Genomic DNA, 12,007 nt, shown 5'->3' with positions numbered 1-12,007 from the left:
CACATTGTGACTAATTATGATCACATCATTACAAATCAATCAGTTCAATAATTGTTAACTTTTAGTCCTTCCGTGCAATATGTTCTGTACTGTAAACTGAACTGCATATTAACTCTCAGAAGGGAACTTTAACATCACAGTAAATCTATCCGAGTCTCCTGGAGACCGAGGCCATCAGCCGGTCCACTCACCGTATCCCACGGTGGGCAGGCCCAGGTGCTTCATGCGGTTCTTGACCAGCTCCGACAGCTCCTGCCGCTCGGAGCGCCGGTACAAGTTGAGTCTCTGCTGCGAGATGCGCTCGGCTCTGCTCGACGGTTTGACGTTCTTCCTGCTCAGCCGCCGCGCCCACTGCATGCTCTTCTTCCTCAGCAGCGGGTGCTCCGACTGGTCGCTCGTGGTGGAGTTTCTGTGAGCCGTCTTCTCCTTGCAGTCCCCGCGCTCGCGGTGCTCCTCGCCCTGCTCCACGTTGATGGACACCTGAGACTGGGACAGGAGACGGGGAATTTAAATGTGCAAACTTCTGTCTTTTATGGTTTCTAGGTACCATTTTTCAAAGCATCCCTTATAATAATATGAAGGATATGAAATTTTGATATTCCAAAAAATGCCAGTAAGGTATGTTTTCATCTTTGCCTGCTTAAAGCAAAAGGTGACAGCTGACTGAGCTACTGCATGAAGCACAGCTTTGGATCTCACCTGTGCGTGAGTGTCCTTGCACTGAAAAAAGAAAAGGACAAACAGACATCCAAACAAAGATGCAATGAAAGATGGGAGCATCCAAAGCAAACTAAATCATTCGAAGCCTCAGGCATCACCATTACACAGGAGGAAATTAACCCTATTGGTAGTTGAGTTTGTCTGTGAGCTGCTTATTGGAGGCTGATCAAAAACCTTCATGTCCAACCCAAAATGTTAATTTCCTTCACCTGCTTGGCATAAATAGCTGTCTACTGCAACATTCTAGTTCGCCAATGATGCAAATGAGGATTAATTAAAATAAAAATTAAAAAAAAGAGGAGAGGCACAGACTCAAACAAAGGGAAGATATTTTAGGAAAAGAAAAAAAGAGAGCAGAGAGAATGCAAAGCAAGGACTGGATTCATAAACACAAATATCGGTGAGAAAAGAGAAGCCATACTTAACATTTCCAAGAGGAATGAATGATGACAGGAAACCAGAAGCCAAAGCTCAAACCAGAGCAGATATGAAGTATGTGACTAAGCTCAACTCGCCTCTGAGGTGGAGAACATGTGCGACTCGGTGCGGTAGATCCCGATGGGGATCTCAGCGCTGGAGGAACACAGTTTCTGGAAGAGTCTGCCGTACGTCCTGATCCACAGGTCCTCCTCTGTGATCTTCATCTGAGGACAGAGAACCACGATCAAGTCGCTGCACGTCACGCGCTCATTTATTCAAACGTAGGAAAGACGTAGAAGCAGCCGAACGTACAGCGCACAGGTACCCGGAGCCGGGCGTGGTGTCCAGTCCGAGGAGAAGCCTCGCAATGGCGATCATGTAGTCCTTCACGAAAGACTGTCCAAACAGAGACAACGTTTTCAACTGCACCAAACAAGCCCAGTCACTAACAGCTTGTTCAGCAAGAAGAGATAATTATGTCTATATTGTACCCAATATATTGTGCAAATTGAGCTTATTTAATATTCAAAAACAACAATTCGATGCTTCCACATTGTTTCATAGCATAAATCCGCTTTGTGCAAGTTCCCTTTTACTTGTACATTAATCTATTTTGGTTATATAATATATGGCTACAAATTTGAACAGTGTGAATTTTCTTTTCATCTACTTTCTTTTTACAATAAATGATGTGGCAGCTGTTTTGGACAAACGTTTCACATCGTTGCTTTCGTGCAGCACAAATTTCTAAGACAGCAGAATTGACTGACTGACGTGTCCACGTCTCAGGCCTATATTTATCTCCAGTTCAAGCCCGAATTCTGTTCATCCCACCTGGTAGAGCAGCGTGTCCAGCATGCTGATACTGAACACCCTGCCTGCAGCAAACGGCAGCCGGAACATGAAGGCCAGGTTGGAGCCCTTATCGCGCTCGATCTGAAAACAGCAGCAAACACAAAGACAAACAATTTGAGAAACAGAACAACAACTCCCTTTTTCTGTGTGTTTACTGAACTATTGCTCTTTTTTTCTTTTGCTCTCTAAGAACACTTGAAGTGAAAAGACCTGAAGAGGTTTCTAACACTCAAACTTGCAGGTTGGTTAACACATTTGTTTTTAAAGGAAAGTGAAGGTGAAATCTATCACTGTAGGTAGGAGGAAAGAACGGTTCAGGAAACATCTACAGCTAAGAGTCCGGATACTTTAAAAATTTATGAACTTTAATCAGTTTTTAAATTGTTACTTCCATAATATTCTCACCCGCAGAGGTACATTTTTGATACGATATATAAATAAGTAAATCAATTATGGAATCTGTTCCTCTATAAAATGCTTTGAAAGGAGCTTAAAAATACATTCAACTGCTGCTTTGTAACTGTAACATATGCGCACACACACACACACACACACACACACACACACACACACACACACACACACACACACACACACACACACACACACACACACACACACACACACACACACACACACACTCATATTTATTGCCTTAATTTTGAGATTATTGTTTTTGCTGTGGTTGTCATATACATTTTGTTGCTTTTTTGTTTCCATTATTTTTATGCAGCAATATTATTTCCGCAGGCTATGTAAACTTTATGAACTTTTAACATTATCTAGGTGGAGGCTTCAAATAAGCCCATTGGGTTTTTTGCCTCTCGATGCACATCAAATTAATATGAGTCAAGATATTAATGATAATCCTTATCTGTTCCTTTTGTGTTAATGTTTGAAAAAACAAGACCTGATCACAGAACCTAAATACATGTAAAACAGCACTACGATTATATAAAACAATAAACCCCATTACTTGAGTTTGTGGAAGGTGAAATGCTGTGTATACAGATGTTAACAGATCCATCTCTCTCCCTTCCTTGTGATGCCAGAGCAGGTTTAATTTGTAGGAGGAAAGAGAAAAATATTATTTTTACCAGTAAATATGCAAAACATAATGATCAACATTGATCAATACTTTGCCTCGTTCATTCATGTATTTATGTGTGATTTTGTGACAGGCTTGAAATCGCAATAAGATTTGGGGCAACATGCTAAGACAAAGCAAAACTAAGCTCTACTGGACAATCCAAGGTGCTTATTATTATCCGTTTTAAACATTACACTATAATAATCAAGCTCTGACCTGTCTTGTAAAAACATGACTACATCTTTCATCTGCAGGAAAGAAAACATCGTAATATAAAGGCAGGCCATCGGCACGTAGCTCGCCCGTCCTGATCCTCTCACCTTCTCCAGCTTGGACAGGGCGAGTGAGTAGCAGTCCTTAGCTCTGAACTGCATGAACCTCATGTTGGACGGGTGCGTGAGCTCGGTGATGATGCTGAGGCTCGGGAACAGCCTGGGAGAGGAAAACAAGAGAGAGGGCTGTTAATGGAGAGATGCAATGCTTTGTGCTCGTGCTCAGACCCGACGTGGCAGTGATAAATGCTTTCAATTCTCGTTGCTAAATAAAAAAAAGCACTTTCACAGCTTTGGCAACTGTAGTTTATCTTTGACATGAACTCGTTCTCCATTCTGGGAAACTCCACAACACCATTATTTACTCTATTCATCACAGTGAGAACAGACGAGGAAGTTAATTGAGTGAATCCGTTTCACGCAGCTCACACATAAACACTCAGCAACAATTGCAGTTGTTTCCTGCCTCTGCAGTGAAGCCCTCTCCGTTACCTGAACATAGTCTGGACGTTGACGATGGTCTTGGCGTCTGCCATGTAGTCTTCCTCTGCACTCATGGTGCTCTCCTTGTCCACCACCACCAAGTTGTCTGCGTAGATTATCCCACACTGCAGCAGGTTGTCCAAGCTGGTCCATTCAGAAGACAACAGTGTTTATGACCAGAGATACTTTTACAATACAAGACTGTGAAAGTACAGTCAGTAATAAACTTTGTTAGCATTATTCTTATGTTAACTAATTCATAATCACTTAATTTCTGTCTTAAGTGACGGCTTGCTATGCTTGGAGCCAGACTTTCTCTTAGTGTGCATTTTAAGGCTTCACCCAGCTCAGCATGATACCTAAACTCGGCAAAGAGGTTAAAGGTCGGAGGTCCAGGTCGTAAATTAGAAACAAAGTATCTGCTGCAGAATTAAGTTGCTTCCTATAAGATGTCTGTTTACTAATCATCTTAAAATGGTTTGGAAAACAATGTGCTATGAATATCTGACTAATAGCTCTGAAGTCTCTGTTCATTATACAAAGCTGTTCCTGCATGCATATTCTTCGAGGCTGTAATACAGACATATTGTCTCTAAGCAGTTTTTCGTCGACAATTCGAGACAGAGTCGGCAGTAAAAGCATCCTTTACTGCATTATGTTCTGTAAAAAAAAGTTCTCATAAAGGCGAATATCAGCAAACATATAAGCAGGTCTCGTCCAATAAAATCTGTATATTTATTACATAACTACAACTACAAAAAGTAGTAAACATCAATTTAATCTCTTCTAGCAAAGTGTACCCACTTCACCCAAACATCATCTGCATCAATTTACTAGATTGAATCGGACTAGTTAAGTGTTTACTAAGCGCAGATTTATGCATCAGCAGGAAAAATTCAGCAGAAAAAATAGTTCTTCCATAGAGGTTAGTTGTTACTGAATATTTACACTTTATTGCAGGTGAGACGGTTAAGATTTCAAACAAAAATAGATAATGTGGCACAGTCAGCACAAACGACACTGCTTAGGTTATCATTACCGGACATTTGACCACTTACAAGTCGTTTTCTATGTATTCAGACAAAAATAAAACAGTCACCTACATTTAAAAAGGACGGACAGTGGAATTCATTTTTATGGTTCTCTTCTTAAAAAGGTTATTTTTGGCAGTGACGTTACAACTTTGTGTTGCTTCAGTGACTTTCTCTTCCTTTTTTTTTTTTTTTTTTTTGAAGAGCAACCAATTTTCCCAGGCAGCCAAATTACAATTTACTGAAGTCATTAAATCACAAAGTTCAAACTAACCAGCAGTTAAAACTGCTGCAATCCAACATGGAGTGTTCACTTAAAGCATTTCACATGCTGCTAAAAACAGGTGTGTTTTTGTAACAGCTTTCATGCTGTATGATATTTGAACATCACTTCAGAACTTGAGTCTAGAAAGCAGCGCACTCTCCTTCATCCACTAACACAATACACCAACCGTCATTTATGATGCAATTATGATGTGGGAGCTATACGTCCATTAAAAATGATTACATACATTATGGTAGGTAATCAAATAAGCATGTTTGGTATAATTTAAACACTTACTTATCGATAGTGCCAGCCATGAAGTAAACCATTGGAAAGCAGCAAATGGCCTCTAAGAAGTGGTTGTCTGGTCTGCAGGAAACAGGAAACATGAATTCCACACTAATTATCTTCATAAACCCCGGTGACAGATTACTTCATTTCCTGAAGTTTGCTCGTTGACGAGGGGCAGAGCAGATTCATTTCAGTTTATTAGGCAACAAGAGGGAAATAAATCATTCTTCGATGCAATAGGAGCATTTACAAAAACCGGTTGCTATGGAAACTCCTCACTTAGCCGGAGCTGTCCTGGCTCTGTGTTTGTGTAGTTTATCTGTTTCAGCAAGTGCAGAGATTTGGCCAACGTTAATGAAACCCATAGCGAGTTGGAGCAGAAAACTAATTGCTGCAACACACAAATGTAGACACGCCCCAACACACAAATAGGCTCGCAAGTAGAAGCAAATAGAAGTGATTTTTTCCTTCATCTTGAAGCAAATCTATAGTTCCAGCTGCCATGATCAATTCTCCACTTGCAATTTGGCTGTTTGAAATTGCAAACATATAAAGTACTCGTGCAATTTTCTTTAATCTCAAGCCCACATATGCCCATAAACAAATGCAAATATACACTACAACACTAACAGGCACACATAGATCCACTTCTATACTTTCTCTCTGAACTTCACTTAAGCGTTCTGCACAGAGAACTTTGTTTTATGATGTAATTACAGGATCATTTCTGTAACTTGTTAACCTATATATCCATTAGCTGTATAAAATGAATTTTAATTATATACAACCTATATTTAAATCTACTGCAGACAATTGTGGTGCTCTGAAAATGAGCTCAGAAAATGACTTCTATGGATGTCAGTCTCTGAAATGACTGATGTCATGAATGAGTATACAAGTAGCCCAAAAAGTCCTCCCACTACAAGTCTTTATCCAACACAGACATCCATGTGATAAAAGGAGCTCCAGATTAAGGCTCATTGGCTGGTTGCTATTCCAACTCATATGGTAACAATATATTGAATTAGCATGGGTTTAATCTGTATTGTGTTATATGCACATACATTAAAGGTGTAGGTAAAATATGGGTTAAAAGCCTTTATATAAAAAAGACATCACTCCTAAGTTTTGGGTGTAATTATGAGAATTTCAATGCTTTTGCATCATCGTAGGAGTAGAAACAAACAAAGAGCAGATTGGAGGTTAACAGCCTTACGGGTAGTCTAGCAGCAGCACTATGGGGTTCAGCTCCTTTCTGGGTCGATAATAGGCCCGCAGAGGGACTATGAAGTTGTAGAGACCGTTTCCTGCCGTCTCTGCAGAAACTATAATCAGCTTATTCTTGAAGCCGTACGCCTTGGCATCCTCGAAGCTGTTGTGTGTGCAGCCCTGAATGGAGACAATTGGACAGGAAATCAGTCAAGGTTTTAAGTTGCACTGCGCTCTTAGGAGACAAATCACATAACAGTTAGATTTTACTGGAATAAGATGGTGAGGAGAAGGAGATACATGTCAGGTGTGTGTAGGTGTTTGTGTGTGAATTCACCTTGTCGAGGCGAAGGCAGCAGAACGAAGCCTTCTGTGGTAGGAGGTGGCACAGGGTCGGAGAGCTGCCGATGTAGGGCGAGTTGGGAGGATAGCCTTTCACAAAACTGAAGGGAAAAAAAACATTTAGTGGTGTCAGAAAACTAGGCCTAAAAACCTAGACTGAACTATTGGAAAGATATTAGCTTTTTAATCGATATCAGAAAACTAAAAGTGAAGGGGGAAACCTTTCAACCGAGAGTTTCATTCCTCTCCACAGCTTATTCTTCTCTAAAGGAAATGCTGAACACAAGCACACACACAAATTGCCTGTGGTTCAGCTGAAAGTTTACCTTGCCAAGATTTATGTCAGTATCACTGAATCCCTCCTTATTTACATCCTTACTTAGTCAAACTGAATATCACCATGAATTTCTGCCAATATATAAAATGTGTCTGGCTTTAAGTTTTTTATTTAATTGAGCAGCTGCTTTACTATAATTACTGACGTTTATAAGCCTGAATGACTAATTCCACTACAGAGTCTGTTTAGTTTGAGTTGTGTCTTGTTTTAATTTGTGTCAGGTTGGTTCTGTGTGCCTTGATTTGTGATGTGTCAGCTGAAAATGCCTCATCAGTTTTATGGTGCTCTCTATAGTTTGCTAATTGAAGAGATTCCTGTGATTACAAATATATGTACCCACTGATCACCACATGGTGGCACTGTGGGACCTTGAGTTTTATTCAATGCTTCTCTGCAGATATTTCTGAAGAACTGCTTCTGACAACTCTTGAAGCAGAAAAAGTATTAAAGCGCGATGCGGTGCAGAAACAGAGGCTCAGAGGTTGGCGGACCATGTTGTATCTAACTTTATGAGACTCACTGATGTCTAACTGTGTTCAGATGGACTTGTTAGGGCTGAAGCTTTAGAAACCCATCTGTCCTGAACAGATCTCCGTCTAAATAAACCAGATACAAACACAGTAAATATTCGCCAGCCTTGGCCTTCCTCTGACTCACTGTAATCCTGTAACAGCGACTATCTGTCTGGCCAGCTGATACACGGGCAAAGAGAGTTCACATCTGTGCAGGGACATCTTACACGAGAAAAGCGCTGACCTCCCAGTCATGACACACACATTCATCACTGCCACTTCGACACACTGATTACATGCCTATTTTAAACCCATCCATCTCTCCTCCTACCACCACTGAGACGTGAAGAAGAGGAGAGGTGAGATCAATCACGTTTGGAGCGCAGGACACTTGACACTTTTTACTTTCTTTTACTGCTGAAAGACAAGACACACTGTCCTCTAGAAAAAAAAAAAAAAAAACGTACTCTGATCCTACAGAGCCCTCCTCGTCCGACTGGTTGGTCTCGTCCTCTGATTGGTCGCTGAGGAGGTCGCAGGGCAGAATGGCGGAGGAGTCGGCGATCTCTAGGACGGGTGCGATGCTCGGCCGGCGGCTTCCGGCTCCATTTTCTGTTGGTATGGTCAGTTTGCTGCTTTCCTCGGGAGGATCAGGCTGCTGCAGATCAATGGCTACAGTACCTGGAAATTACATGAGGTTCTTCTTTGAGAAACGCACTTCATGCCGACACGTAGAAATAGCTCGCGCAGCACTTTTACTGTAATGTGGTTTGGAGTCAACAGTTTGCACATTAATGCTGTGGTGAACTCGTGACCATGGTCACATTCTCCTGGTGGAGACGCTTTTTCATCCTGAATATAATATAGGACAGGTTTAATTTATTCAGCATCTTCATCCTTCACATTCCTATTACCAACTTGAATTCATGAGCTTGACCTTGAGGAGAAAATGCGTTGCTTTCTGAATGAGGACGTTCTCCATTTATCATGAGTAGCAGTGTGTTTGTCAATAAATATGTCCCTGACATACATCATATTAGCTGTTTGCAATATGATGGATGATATATGTAAAATGCATATATCAGGTGTATAAGGTAACACTTCACTTCAGGGTTATCAAGGATTCATGCATGAATTCATGCGTTACTTAAGCATTACTTCATGCATTAATACCTTATGAAATCATCAGGAAATAACATGAGTTCAAGGTCATTTATGTATGATCTCATGCATTTAACAACACGTCAATTAAAGCATTAACTAAGGTAAGCACATCAATGATTATGATTTATTAAGCATGATCATTATTATTCTTTGCAAAAAATGTTGAACCACTGAACCAAACTGTGCAGCACGGAGCACATCTACAATCACCATGATGTGCTGTGATTGGACAATTTCTAACAAACATAATAATTCAGACATCATAAAACTTGAAAAACGTTTGCTCTCACATTCGTTCCAGCTCTTACTACAGTTTTAGCCACATTGGACAGTAGAGATGAAATGTTCAACACTTAGGGGCCACAAACATAATGACCTCATGAGTAACTAATGCTTAGTTTAGGATGATTTTAGATGTGCTCTGTGCTGCAGAGTTTGGTTCAAGTCTTCATCATGATCATGTTTAATAAATCATAATCATGAATTATGTACTCACCTTAGTTCATGCTTTAATTAATGTATTAATGTATTGTTCATGCATGAGATCATTATTAAGACTTGTCAGAAATATCAGATACATGATATATGTACTGTACATGTATCATTCTTTATGTTAAATTGTGATTTTTGTTCAAGAATATTAAAGTTACAGGAGAATTAAGGTATTAGTTAAACAGTAATGAAATATCACTGTCTTGTTCTGAGAATGACTAAATAATAAATTCAAATGTTTTATAATATTCAATGAGCAAATAATATATATTGTGAAAATCTTAGAAGTTGTAACTAACTTACCATATGAAGTGGCCTGATCAACTTTCACAGGTCAAAGAAAAGCACAACACAATAATGTCAGCCAACAAATTAAAAAAGCGTGGAAGAAAAATGTCATGCGTAACAGTCAGCGAAAGCAAACAGCTCCACTGAGGCGGCCACCGTTGTGTGAGTGCACTTCAGAGTAAACAAACAACAAAGCATCCATTTTCTCTTTGTACGCGGAAACCCTCTCAGCCATTAAATGATAAGTCTCATACAAACATAACCCTCCATCCTCCTCTCTGGTTTCCTTTCTTCACCTGCTTCTCTGCTTCTGAACATTACTGTTATTCTGCCTCTGGCTTTTGGCAGCCTTACCCATGCTGGCAATGATGCTGTGCACCGGCAGCCTGGAGGGGGCGTCGTAGAGGCCTGTGGCGGGCAGGCCCTTGCTGTGCTTCTCCTCTTGTTTGAAGATGAAGGCCGAGTTCTCCTCCTTGGTGATGTTGATGTAGTAGCAGGTGTCGGCGGCGGCCATTATGTGGCGAGGACCGGGGTTCAGGAGGATGCTCTTGTTGTCCTCCCTCTTCACACCGATCAAACACACGCCGTACCTGGAGGGGTGGTTTAAAAAGGGCCTGAGCACCACCTATTTCCCATTAACAATTACTCCAATATGATAAACGTTCTCACTTCTTGTGGGCGTGAAAAGAGGCGTAGGTGAAGCTCTTTCCATCATACTCCCCAAAAAACTTGCTGTCACACAGGCGGATGTGGTAGACCTCGTTTCCAGAGCAACGACCGTATATCCTCTGCCACTGCTCCGGTGACAACTGCCCCTCCCTGGAAAAAGGATTATCACAATATTCACTGCTTGAATTACGGTAATATGAAGCTTCAGATTTCCATCATGGACTGCCATCTTAAAGTGAAATATTGGCCTTATGCCTAAATTAGATGTTGGAATATAACTGCGTTGGCATCAATTTCTCAGTTGTTATTTAAACTGTGGCACAAGAGTAATTTCATTTCATGAAAGGAAAATCAGATTTGCCTTTATTTTCCATATCAGGGGTTCTCATTTCCTCACAGACTTATAAATCCAACCTTTCCTGACCTTTCCTGACACCGTACTCCCCAGCCTCCTCAATTCTACTCAGTAATGAACACGAGCCTAAAGACTCTCATTGTATTTAAACACGTCATGGAAGTTATGGGTTTTAATTCATTTGATCATGTTTAAATTAACATCTGCCACAAAGAAGTCTGTTTTAATTCCTGTCACATTTAAGAGCCTAAAGTCAGTGCGAGTTTCCATGATAGAGATTAAAATGGATGTCAGGTGTCTCTGATGTGGACAGCAGTGAGTAAACTGTGACAAACACAGATTCAGAGATTAAACTCAAAACAGAGTGAAGTTCAGTGATTTGTTTCTGCAGAGGTGATGGCACAGAAATGAGCCTGTCAGGATCTTTCAGGAAATGCAATTGAATCTGTGTACATGAATAACAACAGAAAATAATATTTAACATTATCAGAGCACTCAAAGCAAGGAAGATTTACTTAATTGAAACAGTTGCCATGCAAGCAAAAATAATTTCACTTGTGGAGGTTCATCTCAACACGGAGCAAAGACACAGCATCAGGTTTGTCAGGTTGAGAAACAATAGAAAATGTTGACGCTCAGCTCTCTTGCGAGATTGGTATTGGTCTTTTCAACTAACCAGCAACAGGAAAACAAATAGGTGTATTTAAAAAAAAAAAAAGTCAAAATTTGACCTAAAAAATTATAACCAGGATTTTAATTGAACTAATGAATAGATAAATGAAATGCATCAAATATAGGAAGGTGGAATGCGCTTTGATATTTAATGCTCTCAGGTCTCACCTAAAGTAAATTCCAGGGGTAAGATTTGGAGAGATTAATGCAGGACCATAATACCCACTCATACAGTATTTTGATTTAATTTGATTTTATACACTTTATTAATCCCCGAGGGGAAATTTCTTCATTATTATTATTTATTATTCAGTAATAAAAGTGCACACTGTGAGTGGACATCATTGTAAATAAATGCTCTCATAAACCGTTTCAATATTAGTGGGATGTACTCACTGTCCTCTGGAGGTGTGAACCAGGAGAGTGACTAAGGTCGACGTGGCCGGGCACACACAGTTGAGTGCCAGCATGGCGTACTTGAACTCCTCTTCACACACGACATGATCTGATTGAAAGAGAAAAAAATATCTTTCAGATTTA

General features: G+C 40.3%; 1 protein-coding gene across 21 annotated transcripts in view; it reads right to left on the bottom strand.

The window, feature by feature from the left end:
• LOC138625517 (potassium channel subfamily T member 1-like) overlaps nucleotides 1–12,007 on the bottom strand; it is a 69,533-nt gene that overhangs the window by 8,888 nt on the left and 48,638 nt on the right. For 8 of the 21 annotated variants that reach the window (XM_069706473.1, XM_069706474.1, XM_069706479.1 and 5 more), the window contains 16 exons: nucleotides 11,864–11,972; nucleotides 10,441–10,590; nucleotides 10,126–10,361; nucleotides 9,787–9,807; nucleotides 8,295–8,508; nucleotides 6,974–7,079; nucleotides 6,644–6,816; nucleotides 5,434–5,505; nucleotides 3,850–3,984; nucleotides 3,406–3,517; nucleotides 2,972–3,034; nucleotides 1,975–2,076; nucleotides 1,453–1,536; nucleotides 1,236–1,364; nucleotides 700–720; nucleotides 192–486 (listed from right to left, as the gene is read on the bottom strand). In XM_069706473.1, the coding sequence (XP_069562574.1) occupies nucleotides 192–486; nucleotides 700–720; nucleotides 1,236–1,364; nucleotides 1,453–1,536; nucleotides 1,975–2,076; nucleotides 2,972–3,034; nucleotides 3,406–3,517; nucleotides 3,850–3,984; nucleotides 5,434–5,505; nucleotides 6,644–6,816; nucleotides 6,974–7,079; nucleotides 8,295–8,508; nucleotides 9,787–9,807; nucleotides 10,126–10,361; nucleotides 10,441–10,590; nucleotides 11,864–11,972 (2,022 nt within the window). The remainder of the gene's footprint in view (nucleotides 1–191; nucleotides 487–699; nucleotides 721–1,235; nucleotides 1,365–1,452; nucleotides 1,537–1,974; nucleotides 2,077–2,971; nucleotides 3,035–3,405; nucleotides 3,518–3,849; nucleotides 3,985–5,433; nucleotides 5,506–6,643; nucleotides 6,817–6,973; nucleotides 7,080–8,294; nucleotides 8,509–9,786; nucleotides 9,808–10,125; nucleotides 10,362–10,440; nucleotides 10,591–11,863; nucleotides 11,973–12,007) is intronic. The other 13 variants (XM_069706491.1, XM_069706494.1, XM_069706488.1 and 10 more) reach the window with 6 other exon arrangements.

This window comes from Brachyistius frenatus, unplaced genomic scaffold (genome assembly GCF_029030835.1).
Source record: "Brachyistius frenatus isolate BFR_SWC_R1_liver_20210118 unplaced genomic scaffold, ASM2903083v1 Contig_63, whole genome shotgun sequence".
NCBI classification, from domain to species: Eukaryota; Metazoa; Chordata; class Actinopteri; family Embiotocidae; genus Brachyistius; species Brachyistius frenatus.
This window is presented reverse-complemented; position numbering and strand designations above follow the sequence as displayed.